The sequence below is a fragment of the Jaculus jaculus genome, chromosome 20 (genome assembly GCF_020740685.1).
Source record: "Jaculus jaculus isolate mJacJac1 chromosome 20, mJacJac1.mat.Y.cur, whole genome shotgun sequence".
NCBI lineage: Eukaryota > Metazoa > Chordata > Mammalia > Rodentia > Dipodidae > Jaculus > Jaculus jaculus.
This window is the reverse complement of record NC_059121.1, coordinates 11,096,700-11,120,854: the sequence shown is the minus strand read 5'-3', so window position 1 is coordinate 11,120,854 and position 24,155 is coordinate 11,096,700. Positions and strand designations below refer to the sequence as shown.

The 24,155-nt window shown below is 38.5% G+C and overlaps 2 protein-coding genes across 2 annotated transcripts in view; one reads left to right on the top strand and one right to left on the bottom strand.

Annotated features, from left to right (window-relative positions):
• Window positions 1-24,155, bottom strand: part of LOC123456275 (zinc finger protein 585A-like) — a 649,667-nt gene that overhangs the window by 156,393 nt on the left and 469,119 nt on the right.
• The window catches only part of LOC123456294 (vomeronasal type-2 receptor 116-like), a 38,154-nt gene that overhangs the window by 11,625 nt on the left and 2,374 nt on the right, over window positions 1-24,155 (top strand). The window contains exons 2-7 of the mRNA XM_045139093.1: window positions 3,348-3,636; window positions 4,030-4,851; window positions 6,133-6,342; window positions 6,858-6,981; window positions 16,450-17,349; window positions 21,260-21,308. Coding sequence (XP_044995028.1) covers window positions 3,348-3,636; window positions 4,030-4,851; window positions 6,133-6,342; window positions 6,858-6,981; window positions 16,450-17,349; window positions 21,260-21,308 — 2,394 coding nt within the window. The remainder of the gene's footprint in view (window positions 1-3,347; window positions 3,637-4,029; window positions 4,852-6,132; window positions 6,343-6,857; window positions 6,982-16,449; window positions 17,350-21,259; window positions 21,309-24,155) is intronic.

Genomic DNA, 24,155 nt, shown 5'->3' with positions numbered 1-24,155 from the left:
GGAATAAATTCTGAGAAGACATGAATAAGTGCTCAGTGAATTCCAAGACAAAAGGAACAAACAAGAATTAAATAGAAATTTAAAACCAGGGTATCATAATGGAATTCTATAAATGGATAACATTCTTATGAAAAACCAAACTGAAACAATTCTGGAAATGAAAAACCTAATAAGTCATATATAAAGCTCTGTGGATCCTCTCCAATAGACTGCATTCTATGAAGGACAGAATATCATGACTTAAAGACAAGTAAAATAATGAATACTCCAGTCAAAATTAGTAAGGTCATAATGTATGAAGGAAAAAGTGATATTTTCAGGACTACAGAAGGAAAAATTTTCAAATTATGGTCATAGAAAAAATAAACACTTGATTAAAGGTATCAAGTTTATTAAAAATAAACTGTAGAAGAAAATTTCCCATATCTAGGAGAAACTATGCTATCCAGGTACAAGACCCATAGACAACAACAAAGAGATAGGACCCAAAAAGAAACTACCCAGGTTATATTCGTTAAAACTAAATATAGGGTTGGAGGGATGGCTTAGTGGTAAAGACATTTGCCTGAAAAGACAAAGGACCCAGGTTAGATTCCCCAGGACCCATGTTAGCCAGATGCACAAGGGGGTGCATGCGTCTGGAGTTCTTTTGCCGTGGCTGGAGGCCCTGATGCACCTATTCTTTCTTTCATGCTCTCTCCCTCTTTCTCTGTCAAATAAGTAAATATCAAATATTTTTTTTAATTATTTAGCATTCTTTTCTTCTTTTTTTTTTAATTTTTATTTATTTATTTATTTGAGAGCGAGAGACACAGAGAGAAAGACAGATAGAGGGAGAGAGAAAATGGGCGCGCCAGGGCTTCCAGCCTCTGCAAACAAACTCCAGACGCGTGCGCCCCCTTGTGCATCTGGCTAACGTGGGACCTGGGGAACCGAGCCTCGAACCGGGATCCTTAGGCTTCACAGGCAAGCGCTCAACCGCTAAGCCATCTCTCCAGCCCTCAAATAATTTTTAAAAACTAAATATACAGAACAAAGAAAAGATGCTGAGAGACCATGACAGAAACATTCAGTAACATATCAAAGCAAGCCCATCAAAATAGATGGTTTTCAACAGACCCTAAAATCAAGAAGTTCTTGGCAAGATGAGCATCAACTACAGAAGCTGCACAATCAAAGTGTTACAGACCCAAACTATCTCCCATAATAGGGAAAGAAAAAATTTCATGATTAAAAAAAAGGCTATAGGAAATTTGGACAGTACAACAGCCCTGCAGAGCATACAAGGAATTCTTCAAGTTGATCAGAGTAGGAAACATATTCTAAAAGCTACAAGCAAACAACCAATAGTAATACAACAATTAAGCAAGTTTGGCTTAGTAAACATCACTTCAGCCATCAGAAGTGAATATAAGGGGATGAGAACAAGGGAGAAAACGAAGGAAAGCATATAGTATAAAAGCAGAAAAGCTAAGTTTTGGCCAGATAGGTTAGGGCACAGTTATCCTGTCTCCAGGTAGATTTAAAGGGTGGTGGTGGTGGGGACTAGAAAAGAAGGGAAGAAAGGCAAATAAAGTGTATTTTAAAACACCATTATGAAACAAATCCTTGAAACTCAATAAAAATAAATTTATTTGTCAACAATAACTCTGAATATTTAAGGTATATTCTCCAATCAAAGAGAACTCCAAGTAGAAGATTGGACCAGAAAATAGGAATGTTTCTCCATCTCAACAAAACTAGACCTTACCACGAAAGAGATGATATTTTTGAGGCAACAAGTGGGAAATATTTTCTAACTATGACATTTTATGATTATCAATGGGAGAAGAGGTATATTCTGGATTAGGTTAATCCTGAGCAGCATTCCTGTGAGATTATGTTGATTGCATAATTTGAGGTGGAATGTCCAATGTAAGTGTGGCCAGCACCATTGCAGGGCGGAGATTCTGCACTGTATAAAGGTGAGAGAGCTGGAGCATATGAGAAGTCTTCAGCAGGCTCTGCCGCCTCCTTTCAACCCCACAGAGAGAAGTCTCACTTGTCATACCCTCCCTGTCAATATTCCTTTTCAATTTTAGGAAGGGTAATCTGAAATGAATACTTTCTTCCTTATCCTGGTTTTACTTTTTTAATTCATTATTTATTTTAGAAGGACAGACAGCGAGCAACAGAAGCAATGAATTGCCTGCCAGGTCCTGAACCACTGTAATTGAATTCCAGATGCTTGTGCCACCTAGTGAGCATGTGCGACCTTGTATTTGCCTCACCTTTGTGAGTCTGCCTTATATAGGATCTGAAGAGTCCAACCTGGGTCCTTAGGCTTCACAGGCAAGAGCCTTGACCACTAAGAAATATCTCCATGATTTTTTTCAGCTATTTTGTCACAATAAAGACAAGTTACCTAATATAAGAAGCAAATGGAATTGCCTAAAAAACTCTTTTAACTCCTGATCAAATAGAGTTCACACCACAACTAGAAGAGCTACCCATGACTTCGAAGGCAATATAAGGCCAAATTTACATACACAGGACTGACTGCATGTTCAGCAATTATCAATCCATAGCATTAGCCGGTGTAGTACGGTATGTAAGAATTTTCCATAGAATAGGAGTTTGTAATGGGATTTCTGCATAAATATGGGGTACTGTGTTCAAATCCACAGTCCTCAGATAAAATTTCAGCATAGTGATGTTCATATAGAATCCCAAGACTGGATGAGTTTGAAATAGTCTTACTGGAGATTGCTTGCTTGCTAGTTTCACTAAGTTGGTGAGTTTCAAGACATCAAAATAATCACATTTAACATAATTGAGAAAAACAACTGACATTGATTTATGGGGTACACACTCAAACAAGCATGTGCCCTCTTCCACAAATTCATACATATAATGTAGTCTCTCCCAAACATAAAGATGCATATTACCCACATATACACACCAAACCACCACAAATTAGATTATTGCTTCTTTTGTTGTTCTTTTCTTACAACGAGAAATTTCAGGATCAAGATAGGAGCAGATTTATTGTGTGCTACAGGTCTATTTACAAGTTCATGGATGACCTACAGTCTTTTGACAAGATCCTCAGTTGGAAATATGAAAGAAGCTCTTTAGATATTTTGACAACATAAATACATTTACAAATGGACTCCCATTATAAAATTTAAAAATACCTAGTTGATCATTATGTTAGTCGGTTTCAAATCTTCACATCAAGGTGAACGGTTACATGAGAATTTCTGCAGAGAGCATCATTTATCACATGTATTGTATGTCCACTCTGTTGTTTTAAAGGTTATTCTGTTTGAAGCCTTGTCCATAATGCTCACTGTGTTTCATTTCAGTTTGCCAGTCAAAAAATATCAATATATTCTGACACTGATTTTTGCCACTGAGGAGATCAACAGGAATCCCAATCTTTTACCCAACATGTCCATGGGATTTGAGTTGTTTCATTCCAAGTGTGATGATTCATTGAAAATTATCCCTTATCTAAGTTGGATAGCAAAGAAACATTACTGGGTTCCTAATTATAGGTGTAGACAACATTCATGTTATATACAACTTACAGGACCCACGTGGGCAGCAAGTAGCAAAATTGGGACATTTCTGAAGCTCTTTGAATTTGCACAGGTGAGATTTTGGAATATACAGAGTATAAACTCTGTCCCCCTCCTTACCATCCTCATGTGCTTGGGGGTATTTTCAAGTAGGGAGCTTAGGTTTATGCATGTATTCTCAAGTGCATTTCAAAGAGATAATGATCAGTGATTTGGTGGGGAATCAATATTTTGTTTTTAAGAAATGAGACGAGGAAGTGGGGAAACATACAAAGAAATTTCTTACAACACTTGCACTGCTAAGTAATTTTCTAGAAACTTACAGATAGTGAAATGTGACTAATAATGGGGTTACAATCATCCCTCCCACCATTCTTCCCAAGTGGTGATTAACAATTCAGATGTTAGCTTGATTTTTCTTCCATTTCCCCTCCTCATGTTGATGTCCATGTTCTTTGTCCTTTAGATTCACTATGGCCCGTTTCATCCTACTCTGAGTGACCCTTATCAGAATCCTCATCTGTATCAGATTGCCCCCAAGAACACAAGACTGGCTTTTGCCATAGTCTCCTTAATGCTTCATTTCAACTGGACCTGGGTGGGTTTGGTCATCTCTGATGATGACCAAGGTATTCAATTTCTCTCAGACTTGAGAGAAAAGATGCAAGGAAATCAAGTCTGTTTAGCCTTTGTGAATGTGATCCCATTAAACATGGAATTATACAATTCAAGGGCTGAGATATATTACAAAGAAATTGTGACACATTTGACAAATGTTGTGATCATTTATGGTGAAGGTAATTCCACACTAGAGGTGAGCTTCAGGAGATGGGCACATTTAGGCATCCAGAGGATCTGGGTCACTACTTCACAGTGGGATGTCATCACCAATATGAGAAGAGACTTCATTCCTGACTCATTCCATGGGGGTTTCACTTTTTCTAACCACCATCATGAGATTCCCAATTTTAAAAAATTTATCCAGACACTGAACACTACCACATATCCAATAGACATTTCTTTGATGAGGTCAGAATGGATGTACTTTAATTGCTCAGACTTAGAATCTAAACATAGAATACAGAGTATGTATTCACCCAATACCTCATTAGAATGGTATGCAGGTCAAGGATTTGAGATGGCCATGAATGATGACAATTATAATCTATACAATGCTGTGTACGCTTTGGCATATGCCCACCATAAATTTGTTTTTCAACAGGTAGATATTCAGCCAATGGCACACCAACGCCCAGTTGACTGCCCAAAGGTACGTAGTGTCATCAATGTTGCCTTCTAACTGGTTCAACACATTTTTAAATTATTCATTTATTTATTTATGACAGAGAGAGAGAGAGAGAAAGAGAGAGAGAGAGAGAGAAAGAGAGAATGGGTGTGTGCCAGGGCCTCAAACCACTGCAAATGAACTCCAGAGGCATGTGTCGCGTTGTGCATCTGGCTAACATGGGTCCTGGGGAATTGAACCTGGTTCATTTGGCTCTGCAGGCAAACACCTTAACCACTAAGCCATCCCTCCAGCCCTGAACGCCTTTTTAAACCCTGGTGCTGAGATGTACTTTCCTTAATTATGATATTTCTGTAATTTTTTCATTTCCTAGGAAGCAAGTAAGTAAATCTAGATGTGAGATTACAAGTTACTTTTGGGGGGGAAATAATTGACAGAAGAAACAGTGGAGAATGGTTTCACTGTAGCTCATAATTCAAGAGTAGAGTTCCCCATGATGTTGACAAAATATGGAAGTAGGAGTATGAAAAAGAACTGTGTCCATGGTATACACAGTTTGTAAACATAGAGGGATGAATATACGTAGTCCGGCAGCTTTCCCTGACTGTGGACCTTTAGCCCATCAAATAGTGCCACATGCTCAGTGTAAGTTGTCCAGTCAAATTACCTAACCTAGAAGTTCTTTAGAGACATGTCTATAGATTGGTGTCCATGGTAATTCTAACTCGAGTCTAGTAGACAGCCATGACAAACCACTACTGTGTGTGTGCATGAACAAGAAGACAGTGAAATTAATGACATCAGTTTGGTTTGAACTATGCTTGATGTGAGAGATTATCCTGATATCATGCCCAACTGTTTTAAGTATTAGATATGTAATGCCAGATATTTTATCATAAAGTGCTTGACTATCTAGATGTGATCTTGCTTTTCCCATGGAAACGTACCCTGAACATTTGGATTGACATGACATAAAAGTTGTTAAAGTAATTCTGCATCACTGTAAGTACTGAAGATCTTCATATTTTAGTTAACTTTTTTTTCATAAATATAATAGATTGAAAGGTTTATCTCACTAGCCTTGCATAATCGTGATCTTTTTAGCAGTTTCTCCATAAAGAAACTTATAAAAGTATAGTAATATTTAATTGATCTATAGAATCTCATTGATTTCACACAATTGGGTACATGTAATAAAGTTTCCTGTTTTGGGATGAGTTAAAAAACAAAAGGCTATAACCCACAGAACATATTATGTCTATATGTATGTACATAATTAATTGCAAAATTATACATCTCTTCCAGTTTTACTGCTATTTGAAGAACATGCAATATATTAACCCTGTTGGAGACCTAGTGATTATTAATGAGAAATTAAAATTTGATGCAGACTATGATATTCTCCACATTTGGAATTTTCAACAAGGTCTTGGAATAAAGGTGAAAATAGGACAGTTTTCTTCACATCTTCCCCTTGGTCAGCAATTGCATTTGTCGGATGAGACAACCGAGTGGGCCACTGGGAGCAGGCAGGTATGTGGTAATGAAGTGTAACGCTTTACTCTAGACATGAAATGTGAAAATCATGTGGGGTCATGTGTGCCCCATGTTATTTGGTTAAGTGCAACATATTGTATAGGACCTTTTTTCCAGTGTCCTAGATTTTCTTTCTGTCTTTTGAAAAATGTTTGGAAACAACAAAATGTTTTATCACAATCCCCGTACAAGCTGGACGTAGTGGCTCACGCCTTTAATCCATGCACTTGGGAGGCAGAGGTAGGAGGATGGCCATGAGTTCGAGGCCCCTCTGAGACTACATAGTGAGTTCCAGGTGAGCCTGAGCTAGGGTGAGACCCTACATTGAAAATAAATAATAAAAATTATCCATACATACGACAACAAACAATGTACTATATGGAGAGTGATGCTTCAATTATATTGAAGGTGTGGAAAATAAGTTTGTTAATGAGGCGTTGTGTTGACATATGCTTATAAATGGAATAGATGAAAGTCCTACCTGTTACCAGCACATTTCTGGTTTTCCTCAGATTCCCTCCTCTGTGTGCAGTGAGTCTTGCAGGCCTGGTTTCAGGAAGTTTCGACAGGAGGGAAAGGCAGCCTGCTGCTTTGATTGTTCCCTCTGCCCAGAAAATGAGGTTTCTAACAAAACGGGTACGTTGATGGCTTAGGTAGAAATTCTACAGTTTGATTTTCTTCTACAGTCATACTGAGAACTGGTATGGGCCTGGAGGGGACCTGAAGAGAGAAATAATATCTATTCCTTGCTTAATGTAATAATTTGGTTGAAAAGATAAATACTCCTGAACATGAAAATAACACTCACTTTCCTCATGAACCTCATTTTTATTACCTAGATCCACTGTAGTTACTAATTTCCTCCATTAAAAAAAAAACCCTGGGTGTTATTTAATGCTGCTGTCTATTTTATGGCTAAGAAGGAAAAACAACATATGGAGGTAGGATCTTAGAGTAGTTCCTAAAGGCTATGATAAATATGTCCAAAGGGATTTAAATAATAATATAAATATTAATTCCTCAATATTTTCATGTTAGAGCCTGCAGTGTGCGCTCATACCCAGAGCACATTTCCAGTGTACCAGGAATCAAAGTGGGTATCCAGGGGTGTTAATAGTTGCAGTAAACATAAAAAAGAAAACAAGAACACTGATCTAATTACCTAGATCCATTGTAGATACTAATTCCCCACATTAAAAAAAAAAATAGTGTTTGAGATCCAATAATCAGTGAATATATTATCCCTTTCAGGGAATGTCCCACCTAATATTTTCTTCAAGTACACGTAATCTTTGAATCTACGTAAAGTGAAAGTTAAAAGGAGGAATCTTCCATGTCTTTATCCTCCCATTACCCAGTAGGTTACTGGCAGAGAGGAAATGCTCAGAGATATCATGCTTTTGGCTATAAAAATATGTAATTTTTCAAATACTTTCAATATAAGAATAATATCTATTGAGTATATACAAAATAGTTAAGAAAGAAAAATTAAGTTTAAAACTATAGGAAATAGCATATCACAAACATTAAAAACCTGTTTCAAGGAGTCTAAATATTCTGGTTTTAAAAAATGTGGCAAGTGTTGTTTTACATGTATATTTAAGCTTTTAAGGATGTAGTGGGAAATGTTCAGAAATCAAAAATATGAATAAAGTAAATAATGTTTTTTTGGGATGTCTAGACGGCTGCGATAAACATAGAATTGTCAAATGGGTGTTATTTTATGTTGCCCTCTATTTTACCGATAAGAAATGAAAAATCAAACAAAAAAAAAACATGGTGAGACCTTAGAGTATTTCCTAAAGGCTTTAATAAATATGATCAAAGGGATTTAAATAATAATATAAAGATTAATTCCTCTATATTTTCATATTAGAGACAGCATCGTGCTCTCATAGCCAGAGCACATTTCCAGTGTACCAGGAATCAAAGTGGGGGTCCAGAGGTATTGATAGTTGAAGTAAAAAAAAAAAAAGGAATAAGACTGACTTAAAATTTTTAGATGTATATCCACTGAATAATGTCATAAAATAGAATTAAAATAATATCATTAGAATGGAAATAAAACACTGTGTTTATTCAGATAAAACCATAATATACAATTCAAATTGATTAGTTAAATACCAACTTTAGTGATGATGGATGAGTTTTATATTAACACTGAAGTTTTCTTTTCATTTATAAATGCTATCCACATGATATGTACCAAATAAGGTGGAATTTAAAGTCTTAAAGTATAGAATATATATGACATATCTACACAATTACTAAAATTGAATGCACACAAATTTAGAAAACATGATTAAGAAGAGTTTAGAGTTATAAATTGGAAAAAATTACCTCAATACTCATGAAATAACATGTAGTTATTATTTTTTTTAGAAACTTTACCTTTTTAATTTTTATTTTTTTATTTTTTTAAGTTTATATTAGTATTTTCCACGATTATTAAAAAAATCCCATGGTAATTCCCTCCCTCCCCACCCCCCACACTTTCCCCTTTGAAATTCCATTCTCCATCATATTAACTCCCCATCACCATCATTGTACTTACATATATACAATATCAACCTATTAAGTACCTGCCTCCCTTCCTTTCTCTTCCCTTTATGTCTCCTTTTTAACTTACTGGCCTCTGCTACCAAGTATTTTCATTCTCACGCAGAAGCCCAGTCATCTGTAGCTAGTATCCACGTATGAGAGAGAACATGTGGCGCTTGGCTTTCTGGGCCTGGGTTACCTCACTTAGTATAGTCCCTTCCAGGTCCATCCATTTTTCTGCAAATTTCATAACTTCATTTATCTTTACTGCTGAGTAGAACTCCATTGTATAAATGTGCCACATCTTCATTATCCACTCATCAGTTGAGGGACATTTAGGTTGGTTCCATTTCCCAGCTATTATAAATTGAGCAGCAGTTAACATGGTTGAGCACGTATTTCTAAGGAGATGAGATGAGTCCTTTGGATATATGCCTAGGAGTGCTATAGCTGGGTCATATGGTAGATCAATCTTTAGCTGTTTTAGGAACCTCCACACTGATTTCCACAATGGCTGGACCAGATTGCATTCCCACCAGCAGTGTAGAAGGGTTCCTCTTTTTCCACATCCCCGCCAACATTTATGATCATTTGTATTCCTGATGGTGGCCAATCTGACAGGAGTGAGATGGAATCTCAATGTAGTTTTAATCTGCATTTCCCTGATGGCTAGTGACGTGGAACATTTTTTGAGATACTTATATGCCATTCCTATTTCTTCCTTTGAGAACTCTCTATTTAGCTCCATAGCCCATTTTTTGATTGGCTTGTTTGATTCCTTATTATTTAACTTTTTGAGTTCTTTGTATATCCTACATATTAATCCTCTATCACATATATATCTGGCGAAGATTTTTTCCCATTCTGTTGGTTGCTTCTTTGCTTTTTTCACTGTGTCCTTTGCAGAGCAAAATCTTTGTAATTTCATGAGGTCCCAGTGATTAATCTGTGGTTTTATTGCCTGAGCAATTGGGGTTGTATTCAGAAAGTCTTTGCCAAGACCAACATGTTGAAGGGTTTCCCCTACTTTTTCCTCTAGCAGTTTCAGAGTTTCCGGTCTGATGTTAAGGTCTTTAATCCATTTGGACTTAATTCTTGTGCATGGCGAGAGTGAAGACGCTATTTTCATCCTTCTGCAGATATATATCCAGTTTTCAAAACACCATTTGCTGAAGAGGCTGTCTTTTCTCCAATGAATATTTTTGGCATTTTTATCAAATATCAGGTGGCTATAGCTACGTGGGCTTACATCTGGTTCCTCTATTCTGTTCCACTGATCTATGTGTCTGTTTTTGTGCCAGTACCATGCTGTTTTTGTTACTATGGCTCTGTAGTATAGGTTAAAATCAGGTATGGTGATACCACCAGCCTTATTTTTGTTGCTCAGTAATATTTTAGATATTCGAGGTTTTTTGTGATTCCAAATGAATTTTTGGATTGTTTTTTTCTATTTCCATGAAGAATGCTTTTGGAATTTTGATAGGGATTGCATTAAATGTGTAGATGGCTTTAGGTAAGATTGCCATTTTCACAATATTGATTCTTCCAATCCAGGAACAGGGGATGTTTCTCCACTTTCTAGTGTCTTCTGCAATTTCTCGCTTGAGTGTTTTAAAGTTCTCATTGTAGAGATTCTTTACTTCCTTGGTTAGGTTTATTCCAAGGTACTTTTTTTTTTTTTGATGCAATTGTGAATGGGAGTGATTCTCTGATTTCATCCTCTGTGTGTTTGTTGTTAGCATATATGAAGGCTACTGATTTCTGTGTATTTAGTTTGTATCATGCTACATGGCTGTAGGTTTTGATCAGCTCTAACAGTTTGCTGGTAGAGTTTTTAGGGTACTTTATGTATAGAATCATGTCATCTGCAAATAATGATAACTTGATCTCTTCCTTTCCAATTTGTATCCCTTTTATGTGTGTCTCTTGCCTTATAGCTATGGCTAAAACTACAAGAACTGTATTAAATAAAAGTGGGGACAGTGGACACCCTTGTCTTGTTCCTGATTTTAGTGGAAAAGCTTCCAGTTTTTCCCCGTTTAGTAATATGTTGGCTGTAGGCTTGTCATAAATAGCTTTTATTATATTGAGATATGTTCCTTCTATTCCCAGTCTCTGTAGGACTTTTATCATGAAGGGATGTTGGATTTTGTCAAATGCTTTCTCTGTGTCCAATGAGATGATCATGTGATTTTTGTCCTTCAACCCATTTATATAATGTATTACATTTATAGATTTGCATATATTGAACCATCCCTGCATCTCTGGGATAAAGCCTACTTGGTCGGGGTGAATGATCTTTTTGATATACTCTTGTATTCTGTTTGCCAATATTTTATTGAGAATTTTTGCATCTGTGTTCATGAGGGAGATTGGTCTGTAATTTTCTTTTTTTGTTCTAGCTTTGCCTGGTTTTGGTATCAGGGTGATGCTGGCCTCATAGAAGGAGTTTGGTAGAATTCCTTCTTTTTCTATTTCCTAGAAAATCTTAAGAAGCAATGGTGTTAACTCTTCCTTAAAGGTCTGGTAAAATTCAGCAGTGAATCCATCTGGGCCTGGGCTGTTTTTAGTTGGGAGATTATTGATAACTGTTCGGATCTCCATGTTTGTTATAGGACTGTTTAGGTGATTAATTTCATTTTGATTTAATTTAGGTAGGTCATATAAATCAAGAAAATCATCCATTTCTTTCAGATTTTCATACTTTGTGGAGTATATGCTTTTATAGTATGTCCCTATGATTTTTGAATTTCTCTGGAATCTGTTGTGATGTTACCTTGTTCATCTCTAATTTTATTAATTAGTGTCTTTTCTCTCTTTCTTTTGGTCAGATTTGCTAAGGGTTTATCAATCTTGTTTATCCTTTCAAAGAACCAACTCTTTGTTTCATTAATTCTTTGGATTTTTTTTTTTGGTTTCTATTTCATTAATTTCTGCCCTAATCTTTATTATTTCTTCCCATCTACTGATTTTTGGTTTGCCTTGTTCTTCTTTTTCCAAGGCTTTAAGGTGAAGCATTAGGTCGTTTACCTGTGACCTTTCTAATTTCTTAATATAGGCACTTAAGGCTATAAATTTACCTCTTAGAACTGCCTTCATTGTGTCCCAGAGATTTTGATATGTTGTGTTCTTATTATCATTTGACTCTATGAAGTTTTTGATTTCCTTCTTGACTTCTTCATTGACCCATTCATCATTTAGTAGTGTATTGTTTACTTTCCATGATTTTGTGTATGCTCTATAGCCTTTCTTGCTACTGATTTGTAGTTTAATTCCATTGTGGTCAGATAGAATGCAAGGAATTATTTCAATTTTCCTGAATTTGTTAAGATTTGCTTTGTGTCCTAATATATGGTCTATTTTAGAGAACATTCCATGTGCTGCTGAAAAGAATGTATATTCTTCAGCCTTTGGATGAAATGTCCTGTATATATCTGTTAAGTCCATTCCTTCTATGACCTCATTTAGCCCAGATGCCTCTCTGTTTATTTTTTCCTGGGATGATCTGTCAATTAATGAGAGTGGGGTGTTAAAGTCACCCACCACCACTGTGTTTGGTGTTATCTGTGACCTTAGTTCTAATAGTGTTTGTTTGACGAATTTGGGAGCCCCCATGTTAGGTGCATATATGTTTAAGATTGTAATGTCCATCTGTTGGAGTGTGCCCTTAATCAATATTAAGTGACCTTCCTTATCTTTCTTGACTAACGTTGGACTAAAGTCTACCTTGTCAGATATTAGGATAGCAACCCCTGCTTTTTTTTTGGCCCATTTGCTTAAAACACCATCTTCCAACCTTTCACCCTAAGATAATGTCTATCCTTTGTAGAGAGGTGAGTTTCTTGGAGACAACAAATTGTAGGATCCTGCTTTTTAACCCAGTCTGCAAACGTATGTCTTTTTGTTGGGGCATTGACGACATTGATATTAAGAGATATTATTGAAAGGTGTGTATTTATATTTGCCTTTTTTTTTTTTTTGTAGTTGCGGTTCTACCTGTGCTCTTTTAACAAGTATTTGAGTATTGCTTGTTTTTTCTAGGTTCCTTATATATGTGCTTTTCCTTTTCTTCAGCATGGAGGATTCTATCAAGTATTTTCTGTAGAGCTGGTTTTGTCTTCAAATACTCCTTTAACCTGCTTTTGTCATGGAATGTCCTTATTTCTCCGTCTACTTGAGTGGATAACTTTGCAGGATAAAGTAACCTTGGTTGACAGTTGTTATCTTTCAGAACTTGGAATATATCACTCCAAGCCCTTCTGGCTTTAAAAGTTTGTGTTGAATAATCTGCTGTAATCCTGATGTGCTTACTTTTGTAGGTAACTTTATTTTTCTCTTTAACTGCTTTCAATATTTTTTCTTTGGTGTGTGTGTTTGGTAGTTTGATTATAATATGGCAAGGAGAGGTTCTTTCCTGGTTTTGTCTGGCTGGGGTTCTAAAGTCTTCCTGTATCTGTATTGGCACCTCTTTCCCAATTTGGGGGAAATTTTCTTCTATGATTTTGTTGAAGACACCTACTATGCCTTTGGAGTGGAATTCTTCTCCTTCTACTATGCCCTGAATTCTAATATTTGATCTTTTCATAGTGTCCCGAATATCTTGAAATTCCCACTCATACTTTTGTATAAGTTTGTCTTTCTCTTTGTTGGCCTGTATTAGATCTGCCACCTCATCTTCTAGCTTAGATACTCTATCCTCTCCTTCATCCATTCTACTGATGAGATTTTCTAAAGTTTTTTATTTCATACACTGTGTTCTTCATTGCTAGTAATTCTGACTAGTTTTTCTTTATTATTTCTATTTCCTTATTATTATTACTATTTCCTTATTTATGTCTTGTATTGCCTTCTTTATTTCATGAAATTGGTGTCCTGCATCTTCTTTGATTCCTTTGATTTCCTCTTTAAGTTCCTCTTTGACTCCTTTGATTTGTTCTCTGACTTCTTTGAACATATTTACAATCATTCTTTTGAAATCTTTCTCAGGCATTTCCTCTAACTCGTTCTCACTGGAGGTCATTTCTGATGCATTAATACTTTTAGGTGGATTTTTATCGTCTTGCTTTTTAGTGTTTCTTGTGTTATAATGTATATATTTTTGCATCTTGGATTAAGTTAATGCTTGTATTTTCTAGCTAGCTGGGTATTCTTAGCTATATCAATTGGTTTGATGTTATATATTTTCAGGGTAGGAGCTTGAGGTGTTAGATGTGGCTCTTAAGACTCTCAGAGTATCTACAAAGGTGATCCTAGGGGTTGAGTTTCCTTGCTATGGGGGTATTCAAGTAGGCTGAGTGGAATAAAATACAGGTAGATTCTAAAAGTTAACACTGCACCCATTCAGTCAAAAGCAGCCCCAATTATGCATGCCAGAGTAGTTATTATAACAACCAGATCCTCTATTAACATAGAGGTTAAGATTTCTGCTCTGTTGAGGGATCGAAGTCAGCTTGTGACCAAATGAGACCCTTCCCTGGTGCAAACCCAGTTACCTTGGAGGAGTTTGGTCTCAGTCAAGTTGCTGCCTGGGTCGCCGGGCTACTTTGTGTTTCCGGGAGCTGGGCACTGGCTTTTCTGCGGGGCAAGCATAGCCTGGAAACTGTGGCCCTGCAGATCAGCTCCCCCACTGGGTCTGTCAGCATCTGAAGCTTCTGCTGCTGCATCAGCTGTTGTTGCCACTCCTGGTTCTGGGCTGCTTGGGCCACTGTTACCGGTGCCGGAGCCGCTGATGTTGCTGCCGAACTCTGCTCCTGCTTTGTTCCCACTGTCGGCCCAGGTTGGCGTGGCTGGGTCCCGGGACCGCTGCTCTGCTTGCCGGAGCTGGGCTCAGGCGGTGGGGGAGGGGAGGAAGCCGCAGCTGCTCCGGTTCTCTTGCTGTTCCACGTGTTCTTCCACCTCGTGGTCTGCTCCTCCGTTGCTCACCGCCCTCTCCCTTCACACCTCCCGAGTTGCGGAGAGCGCCGGTGTGAGGGGAAGCCACCGCACCCGGCCCTTCCTGCGGCTCCCATGTAATTATTTTAATCCTATTTTATGATTCAGTGTAATCATAGTCAAAATTGTCAAAACACCACGATGAAAAGTACAACTTATAGGGGGGTTGAATTTTCCCTCAATTCACTAGTATGTATCTGTTCATTCTTTTCAAAGTTGGCAAATTACCTTGTTCATAATCCTTTCTCAATAAATTGTTGACAAAATTTTGCTAAAACATAGACCAAGGATTATTGAGGTAGAATTTGGAGATATTGGTAAATGTTATGTCCTTTTTAAATGAGTAGGTTGATATGTACTCCAAGGAAATGGATTTAAGCAATAGTGGTATTATTGTTAATTATCTAGGGGTCTCCAATTCCATTACTGTTTCTTAAAAACAACGTTTGAAACAATTATATGTAGCTACTGCCACCTAAGGACAGTCATAGGACATCACCTTGATACAGGCAGGTTTCATAAGACATAGAACTATACTGTGAGGAAACAATCATAGCTTATTGTCAAAATTTATGGACATTGTCAAAAATAGGTCTTTATAAACACTTAGAATCATGTACCTCTCTGATCTTGGACAGCACTGTTACAGAATTCTGAGACAGATTTTTTTTTTTGAGGCAAGCCAGACAGATTGGCTTTATAATGAAGGAGAGCAAGAGTGAGAGCAAGAGCAAGAGAGGGAGAGACAGAGATATAAGGAGAGATAATTGGCATGTCAGGGCATCCAGTGACTATGATCAAATTTCAGACACATGTATCACCTTGTGCGAGCTTGTGCACGGGTAACCTTTTGCATTTCATTTATGTGGGATCTGGTGAGTCAAACATGGGTCCTAGGCTCCACAGGCAAGTGCCTTAAGTTCTAAGCTATCTCTCTATCCTTCCAAACATTAAGAAACACCTCATCTAAGCTATATATATTTTTTTAATATTTCATATTAATTTCTTTATTTAACAGAGAAAGAAGGAGAGAGAGAGAGAGAATGGGCATGCCAGGGCCTCCAACCACTGCAAATGAACCCCAGATACGTACATCCCCTATGCAGCTGGCTAACTTGGGTACTGGGGAATCCAACCTGGGTCCTTTGACTTTGCAGACAAATGCTTTACTGTGAAGCCATCTCTCCAGCCCCTAAACTATACTATTATATGATTCATGTATATTACAATGAATTTATTCTTTTAAGATTACTAAAGGATAAAGTGGATTTATGAGTGTATAAAATACAGCTTTGTTAGACTGTAGAAATGGCTCATCAGGTAAGGCATATGCCTGCAAAACCTAAGCACACCAGTTTAATTACATATGTACAGCCTTATGTCTGTCTGTCTGTCCCCTTTAGGTGAAAACAAATAATTAAAAATATTTTTTAAAACAGGTTTGTTTATCTAGCCCCAATAAGATGGTCTTTATTAATTGGGAATCATGACTATTGAGCAATCTAACTCAACTGTTGCCAATAGGAACAATGAATACAAACATGGCTAACTATAAAACACTTGTTTGTAGTGTGCTGTGACTAAGAAGAAAATGGTGCCACTTTCCTGATGATACTGTGCTTTGTCTGCCAGATATGGATCAATGTGTGAAATGCTCATTTGATCAGTATGCCAACAAAGAGCAAACTCACTGCCTCCAAAAAACTGTGATGTTTCTGGCTTATGAAGACCCCTTGGGGATGGCTCTGGCTTGCTTGGCCCTGTCCTTCTCTGCACTCACTGCTCTTGTTCTTGGGGTTTTTGTGAAGCACCAAGACACACCGATTGTGAAGGCCAATAATCGAACAAACAGCTACATCCTGCTCATCTTCCTCAAGTTTTGTTTCCTCTGTTCATTACTCTTCATTGGACATCCCAACACAGCCAAGTGCATCCTGCAGCAGATCACATTTGCAGTCCTGTTCACTGTGGCTGTGTCCACCGTCTTGGCCAAAACAATTACTGTGGTTCTGGCCTTCAAGGTCACTGATCCAGGAAGAAAGATGAGGAGGCTGCTGGTATCTGGAGCACCTAACTTCATCATTCCCATCTGTACCTTCATCCAACTTGTTCTCTGTGGACTCTGGCTGGGAACATCCCCTCCCTTTGTGGACACTGATGCACACTCGGAACTCGGCCACATCATCATTGTGTGCAACAAAGGCTCAGTCACTGCCTTCTACTGTGTCCTGGGATACCTGGGAACCCTGGCTGTAGGGAGCTTCAGTGTGGCTTTCCTGGCCAGAAACCTGCCCGACACGTTCAATGAAGCCAAGTTCCTGACCTTCAGCATGCTGGTGTTCTGCAGTGTGTGGGTCACCTTCCTCCCTGTCTACCACAGCACCAAGGGGAAGGCCATGGTGACAGTGGAGGTCTTTTCTATCTTGGCCTCCAGTGCAGGCTTGCTAGGTTGCATCTTTTTCCCCAAGTGCTACATCATTTTATTAAGACCCAGTAGAAATTCCCTTCAGAGGATTAATAAAAAAACATATTGTTCAACCAATTGATTTTTAAGTTTTAAATCATATGTATTGATTTCATGTATATTCTGAAGAAACCCTTACATTATTGTAACCCATAAATACTAAAAAACAGTACGATATTTGTTTATGTGTACAAGTCTTATTTGTTCTCTAACAATGTCTATCAGTTTCTTTGCACAGCCTTCAGGCCAGGTTCCATTACCCAGCAACTACTGAAAATCAGTTTCACAAGGTGGCATATGCCTCTAGAGTCTATTCTCAACAGTAAGAATATTCATTTCCCCACATCTTTCTCAAATAAGTAACTAAAAACACGTAGAAAAAAAAACCACTTATAATGTACTGTGTATTATGCTCCTATCACTCTTGACCACATGAACTATGTCTCATCCATTCTCCAGGTTGTTCAGTATTGCTGAACAGTGCAAATATCTTTTAGCTTGACTAAAGACATTGCAGTTGAGCGCTCAAAGACTATTCAGAGTTACAGTGAGTGTTTGATTAGGAGATCAAAGAACATTTCCTTTGGAAGAAGCAAAACCTCTTTTCAATATACATTATCAAATTATGTTACCAAAGTGTCTGTAATCCGGTGGAAAATGTGAGGAATGATAACTTAAACTAAGATTGTGCAGATCCCGGATGGTCCTTTTCCATTACATGACAGGAAAAGCAATGCCATTGACATACTGACACATTTGAAAATGAATGTTTTTGCAATGACATTATTTAACACGTTTGTATTTTAATGGACTGCAGACCATGAAAAAATTGGCATTTATAAAACCTCCCATAAAATTACTCATGTTGGTTCTTTTTTAAAAGTTTATAACTATAGGAATCAATTATTTGTGTATCATTTTGAGTAGTGTAACTTTTCTATCAATTTCTGTAGAAATGGTTTTTTTTTCCTCTCAAGGATTCAACTCTCCGGGACTGACTTCTCAAAGTTGTAGTTTGAAGAAGTGTGATGGAGAATAGGTCCCTAGTACATCTTCATTGCTCGCCCCTTTCTTTTTTCCTCTTTGTTTTATTTTGTTTGGTTGAAAGAGACAAGAGAAGAGAGAGAGAGAGAATAGAGAGACGGAGACAGAGAGAGAATGCCAGGACTCTTAGCCACTGCAAACAAACTCCAAATGCATGTGCCACCTTTTGCATCTGGCTTATGTGTGTCCTGGGGAATCAAACCTGGGTCCTTAACTTTGCAGGAAAGTGATTTAACCACTTAACCATCTCGCCAGCCTCTCACTGCCCGTTTCTTGATGCTAGACTTCTTTTATCCATTATTTTTTCTCCTTAAACGTGCTCTTCCCCATAGCAATGACATTCATGGTGAGATATCACATTGAAGGCACCCTGACCAAAACTTTGAAATTCCACTCAGATAGTTTCATCTGAAATTCTTACCTTACTAGCCAAAGTAAAATAAAATGGGACTAGGCCATCAGCAGTGGGGTTTTTTTGTTGTTTATTTCTGTTTTTGTGAGGTATGGTGGCTCCTCTAGCCCAGGCTGACCTGGAATTCACTATGTATTATAAAGGTGGCCTTGAATTCATGGTGATTCTCCTACCTCTGCCTCTCAAGTGCTGGGCTTAATGGCTTACACCACCATGTCCACCTGGTAGTGTTATTTATGATTGTGTTTAGCTTGTGTGACACCCAGGGTTCTATCCCCTTTAAGAAAAAATAATAAAAAAGATTCAAACATTTGTCCATTGTTGGTTTATGAAACTATATATATTTGTGGTAGGCTGCTTTTCCGTTATGAGTAAGATTAGGGACCACAACCTCCAAACTACAATAAAATTGTAAAAAGATACATTAATTGATAATGTGTCAGAGTCAATAATGTAACACATTGTTCTCTACAATAGGTATGCAATATTATATTTATTCTTTTTAAATTTCCCAAACTACACAAAACACAATCCTGTCAGTGACTGAGTGGACATTTCAGAGACCGTAACTACATTGATCCCCCTCCAGAAATGTTCATCTTCCCCAATTGGTTCTCTGCCCACTCAAAGGAATTAAACTGCCTGGTCCTTCCAACACAAGCATGGATATGATGATTCCAGTCCAGCAAATCAACAAACAGCATAATGCTAGAGTTTGTATATTTAGTTTATGTGATTTGAATTTATTGGACATTGGCTCTTATTTGATTAGGCAGCTATGAAACTAACTTTAACTTTATTTTCGGCAACATTCAGAGTAAATTAATTATAGTATATTTATTTGTAATGGTCAGATTTATGATCACATGGTCTCTGTGATTGCTGTGACTCACCACTGCTATAGTGTGAAAATAGCTATATGTGATACATAGTGGGTGGATGTGACACTTTTTGAGCAAATCTCTAGTGGGCATAGTATCATTTGGACTTAAATAGAATTCACATGCTATGAATTATTTGAATTTCAGAATTTTTTCACATGTGCATGTTTAGAATCATACAATAGTGATTGGATGCTTTAGTTTAATAACCTGTTATTTACCTTAGGACAACTAAAATTAGAACATATGGCACTCTAAAAATACTACATAAATAAGAAAAAGAAAGTGAGAGAATGAGTGCACAGGGGGCTCTAGCCACTGTAAACTATTTCCAGATGTTTGGGACACTTTGTGCATCTGGCTTTATGTGGGTCCTGGACACCCATTGAGGAATGTGCAGTCTCCAAAATCTAATAGACCCAAGACATTGTGCTTCTTTCTGTAGAAGGGGTCAGATGAAACAACTTATCCTTCACCTTAGAAAGAAAATCCTTGCATGGTCCACACACTGAACTCCTTGAAATTTCACTGAGGTGAAATTTGGATGGATTTATTTCCCATCCCGTGATGCACATATGTTGTGCCAGCAACTGCAGGGTGGCTGCCACCTCCTGTTCATTCAATCCAATCAGCACAATTCCATCAATATAATGGACCATTGTGGCACCTTGTGGAAGGAACAGGTGATCAAGACCCCTGCAAACTAAGCTATGACACAGGGCTGGAGAGTCTCTATAACCTTGAAGTAAAACATTAAAGGTATACTGCTGACCTTGTCAGCTAAGGCAAATTGCTTCTGGTGGTCCTTATGGATAGATATGGAGAAGAATGCATTCACAAAATCAATAGCTGCACACCAGATACCAGGAGTTGTGTTAATGTGCTCAAGCAAATATACCACATCTGGTACAGCAGCTGGAATTGGAGTCACCACCTGATTAAGTTTCTGATAATTCATTGGCATTCTTCAGGATCCATCTACCTTATAAAGAGACCAAATAGGAGAGTTAAAGGGAGATGTGTAGGGAACCACCAACCATGCATCCCTTGAGTCCTTTATGGTAGCATTAATTTCTGCAATCCCTCCAGGGCTGCGATACTGTTTTTTTCAATTGAAAACTTCTATACGTACACATAATAAACCACAACATTTCCCTCCCTTCCCCAACTTTCCCCTTCACAACTCTACTATCCATGATATCTCCTCACTCTCTCCATTAGTCTCTCTTTTATTTTGATGTCACTGTCTTTTTATCCTATTATGAGGGTCTTGTGAAGGTACTGCTAGGCACTGCGAGGTCATGGATATCATGGCCAATTTCTGTCTGGACAATTGCATTGTAAGGAGTGGTACACTTCCTTTGGCTCTTACGTTCTGTCTGCCACCTCTTCCACAATGGACCCTGAGCCTTGGGGGGTGTGGTAGAGATGTTTCAGCACTGAACACTCCTCTGTCATTTCTTCTCAGAACTATGTTGTCTTTTGGGTCATCCCAGTGGTCACTTCCATCTGAAAAGAGAAGCTTTTCCAATCATAAGTGAGAGAAGCATTAATATATGAATATGAACATTCAAGTGCAAGTTAGCCAATCTTACAATGAGAGCTTGGGTTTGGTTTTCTGAATTTTGAGCCCTGTTCTAGCTAGAAAGGAGATTCTCCTCCAGAGCACTTTTAGAAACCTTGAGATCATGTATGTGGGTCTTAAGCTTGGAATTTTCCTTTCTGAGCTTCTGTTGTTCCCCTCAATAGTTTGTACAGAAATGCTAGAAGCAAGCAACCAGCCTTATTATTTCTCTTCTTCTTCCTCAAATATTCAAATGTTTTAAATACAGAGTCACTAAATTCCTTGCTCTTCACAAGATATGACTCAGGATTGCCAAATACATCTATCACACAAAATTCTTTAATATAGCTCATACCATGTATTACTAGTGCCCTCATTATTTCCAGTAACGTGCTCTCCTTATTACCAATAGGGACTTTAGTAGCACTGAATTTGTAAGCCAACCCCAGATAGCACCAAGACCATTAGAGAAATCAATTCTTACAATTCTGTTTTTCTAGAACCACTCTCAGTATTACTGTAGCAGTCAGGTTCACATTGCTGTCAGAAATCACCCAACCAAGAGCAGCTTTAGGGGAAAAAAAGGTTTGTTGTGATTTACAGACTCAAGAAGAATCTCTACAATGGCATGGATAAATGATGGCATGAGTAGAGGGTGGATCTCACCCCCTGGCCAACATAAATTGGTCATCAGGAACAGGAGAATGTGCCAAAAACTGTCTTGGAGAAACTTGCTATAACAACCATAATCTGCACCCAACAATACACCAACTCCAGGAAGGTTTAATTTCCAACTACCATCAGTTGTGGAACCTAGCATGCAGAACACCAAAGTTTATGGGGACACCTGAATCAAACCATCACACATTCATACCGTGGAATTGCACCTGAGTCATCAGGATTTTCAAGCAAGCGTCTTTAACTGTTCAGCAGTTTTTTCCAATATATAATGAAACATTTTATAGGCCAATAAAGATATATTTAAATTCATTATAATCCATTTGAAAAGAATTCCAAATTGTCATAGATTTAAGCCAAATAGAGAATGAAAAATAAGCAAAAATTATCAAATAAAAGACTAATTCTTTCCGTTTTTTGGTGCATGGCAACATTATTGTAGGTAAGCCAATATCTTCGGCATTGACCATAACTTGTTACTGAAAGGTTGAGTGAGATATATCCGTTAAGAATTCTTTCTTGCCTGGGAAAAATGTGTATAACATGTTCTGTGGGAAGGATATTTGCTAATGTACAGATGAAGTTTGTTCTGTTTCACCTGGACCATTATATATTCATGGCAGTCCATTAATGTCCATTGATTCCAGTGCTTCTGAAGTCTGCCATGAACCAAAACACATCTGGGCCTAGAATTTATTGAACCCCACCTATTCTGCATATTGTGAGTAGGTATAGAGAAGAAATTACAATTCAACATGAGACTGTCATTTGATCTAAATATTGCTCACCTATGGAAAAATATGGCTGTCACATTAGACGTGTGGTTGGGTTGTCCAATTATAGAATGTCTTTAACTATACTGAGTTCTGAGGCACATCAAAATACTGACTTCTATGTGAATCCAGACACTGAGATCTGTTAGAGCCTCTACTATTCCATCAAAGTCAAATCTCACATAGTATTTAGGAAAGACATTCACCATATCAGTTGTGAGGCTGCTGATGAATTGATTTTATCTTAAATCTACTTTTGCAGTTACCTTCCCATTGCTGAGACAAACACCCAAAAAGAAACAGCTTATGTGATAAAAGGGTTTATTTTAGATTTACAGATTCATGTTATTTCTTTTGCGCTATGGTCTACCCATGTCAGTGTATGGGCAGGTAGGTGGGTGAAGCAGCCTGGGATCTAGCTTAATGAGAATCCAAGGCAGCCTGGGGTAGTTGCAAGCAGCCTGGGTTTTTGCTCTCTCTTGCCAAAGCCACATATCTATTGCCTGACAGGGGTGCCAAAGTTGCCTGAATTCTCACCCAGTAATGCACCAAAGCTGCCTGCCTTCGAGTTTGAAAGGGGACTGAGGTAGCAAGCCCTGAAGCTGCCCAAACTCTGCTGGGAACACATGGACCTGCAAATAGTCTGCCCTCTTCCACCTCAGGGGAGTGGGGGATGGGTGGCAAGGTAGGGGATGGCACCTGAGCCGCTGCTAGTGACTCAGTATGGACTTGTGTGGCCCTTGCTGTGGGACTGGGTCCCCTGCATGTGCAATTGTAGTGCAGAGGCAGCTGATGCGGGCACGGGATCAGGACACAGCAGAGGCTGGCCAGCAGGCAAGCCATGGGAGCACAGCAGCAGGGGATCTGGCAGCCTCTTAATCACAGCAGTGTTGCCACCTGCGGGCATGTGAACTGAGCACAGTGTGGCTGGCCAACGCGCATAATCAGAGCACACAGGCGGAGGTCCCCGCATGTCAGCACAGCAGGCTGGCGGGCACGCGATTGGAGCACAGCCCCACGGCGTGGGGCGTGGGGCGCGGGGTGAGGGGCGTGGCGGCTGTATGTGTGGGGGTAGACTACACACCCGAGGGGGGATGCGTGCTTCCCTGTTTTTCCCCACTCTGTGCCCTCCCACTGGAAAGAAGACCCTGATAACCCTTAATATCTTGCCTTTCTTTCCCTGGTATCTGCAGCGCAGTTAGGCGGTAGCCATCTTGGCCGGAAGTGGCTCACGCCTTTAATCCCAGCACATGGGAGGCAGAGGTAGAAAGATCACCAAGAGTTCGAGACCACCCTGAGACTACATAGTGAATTCCAGGTCAGCCTGAGCCAGAGTGAGACCCTACCTCGAAACCCCCCCCCCCAAAAAAAAAGATGGGTTAGGGGAATGCAAACCAGTCTTGATGAAAGTTAAGTATTCATTCTTTGTCCTCCCAGTTCTATAAGATTTTAGAATGAGTAGGCCAGGTTTAATTTCTTAAGTGCTAAGTGTTTTGCACAAAGAAAAAAAAAATGCCCATTC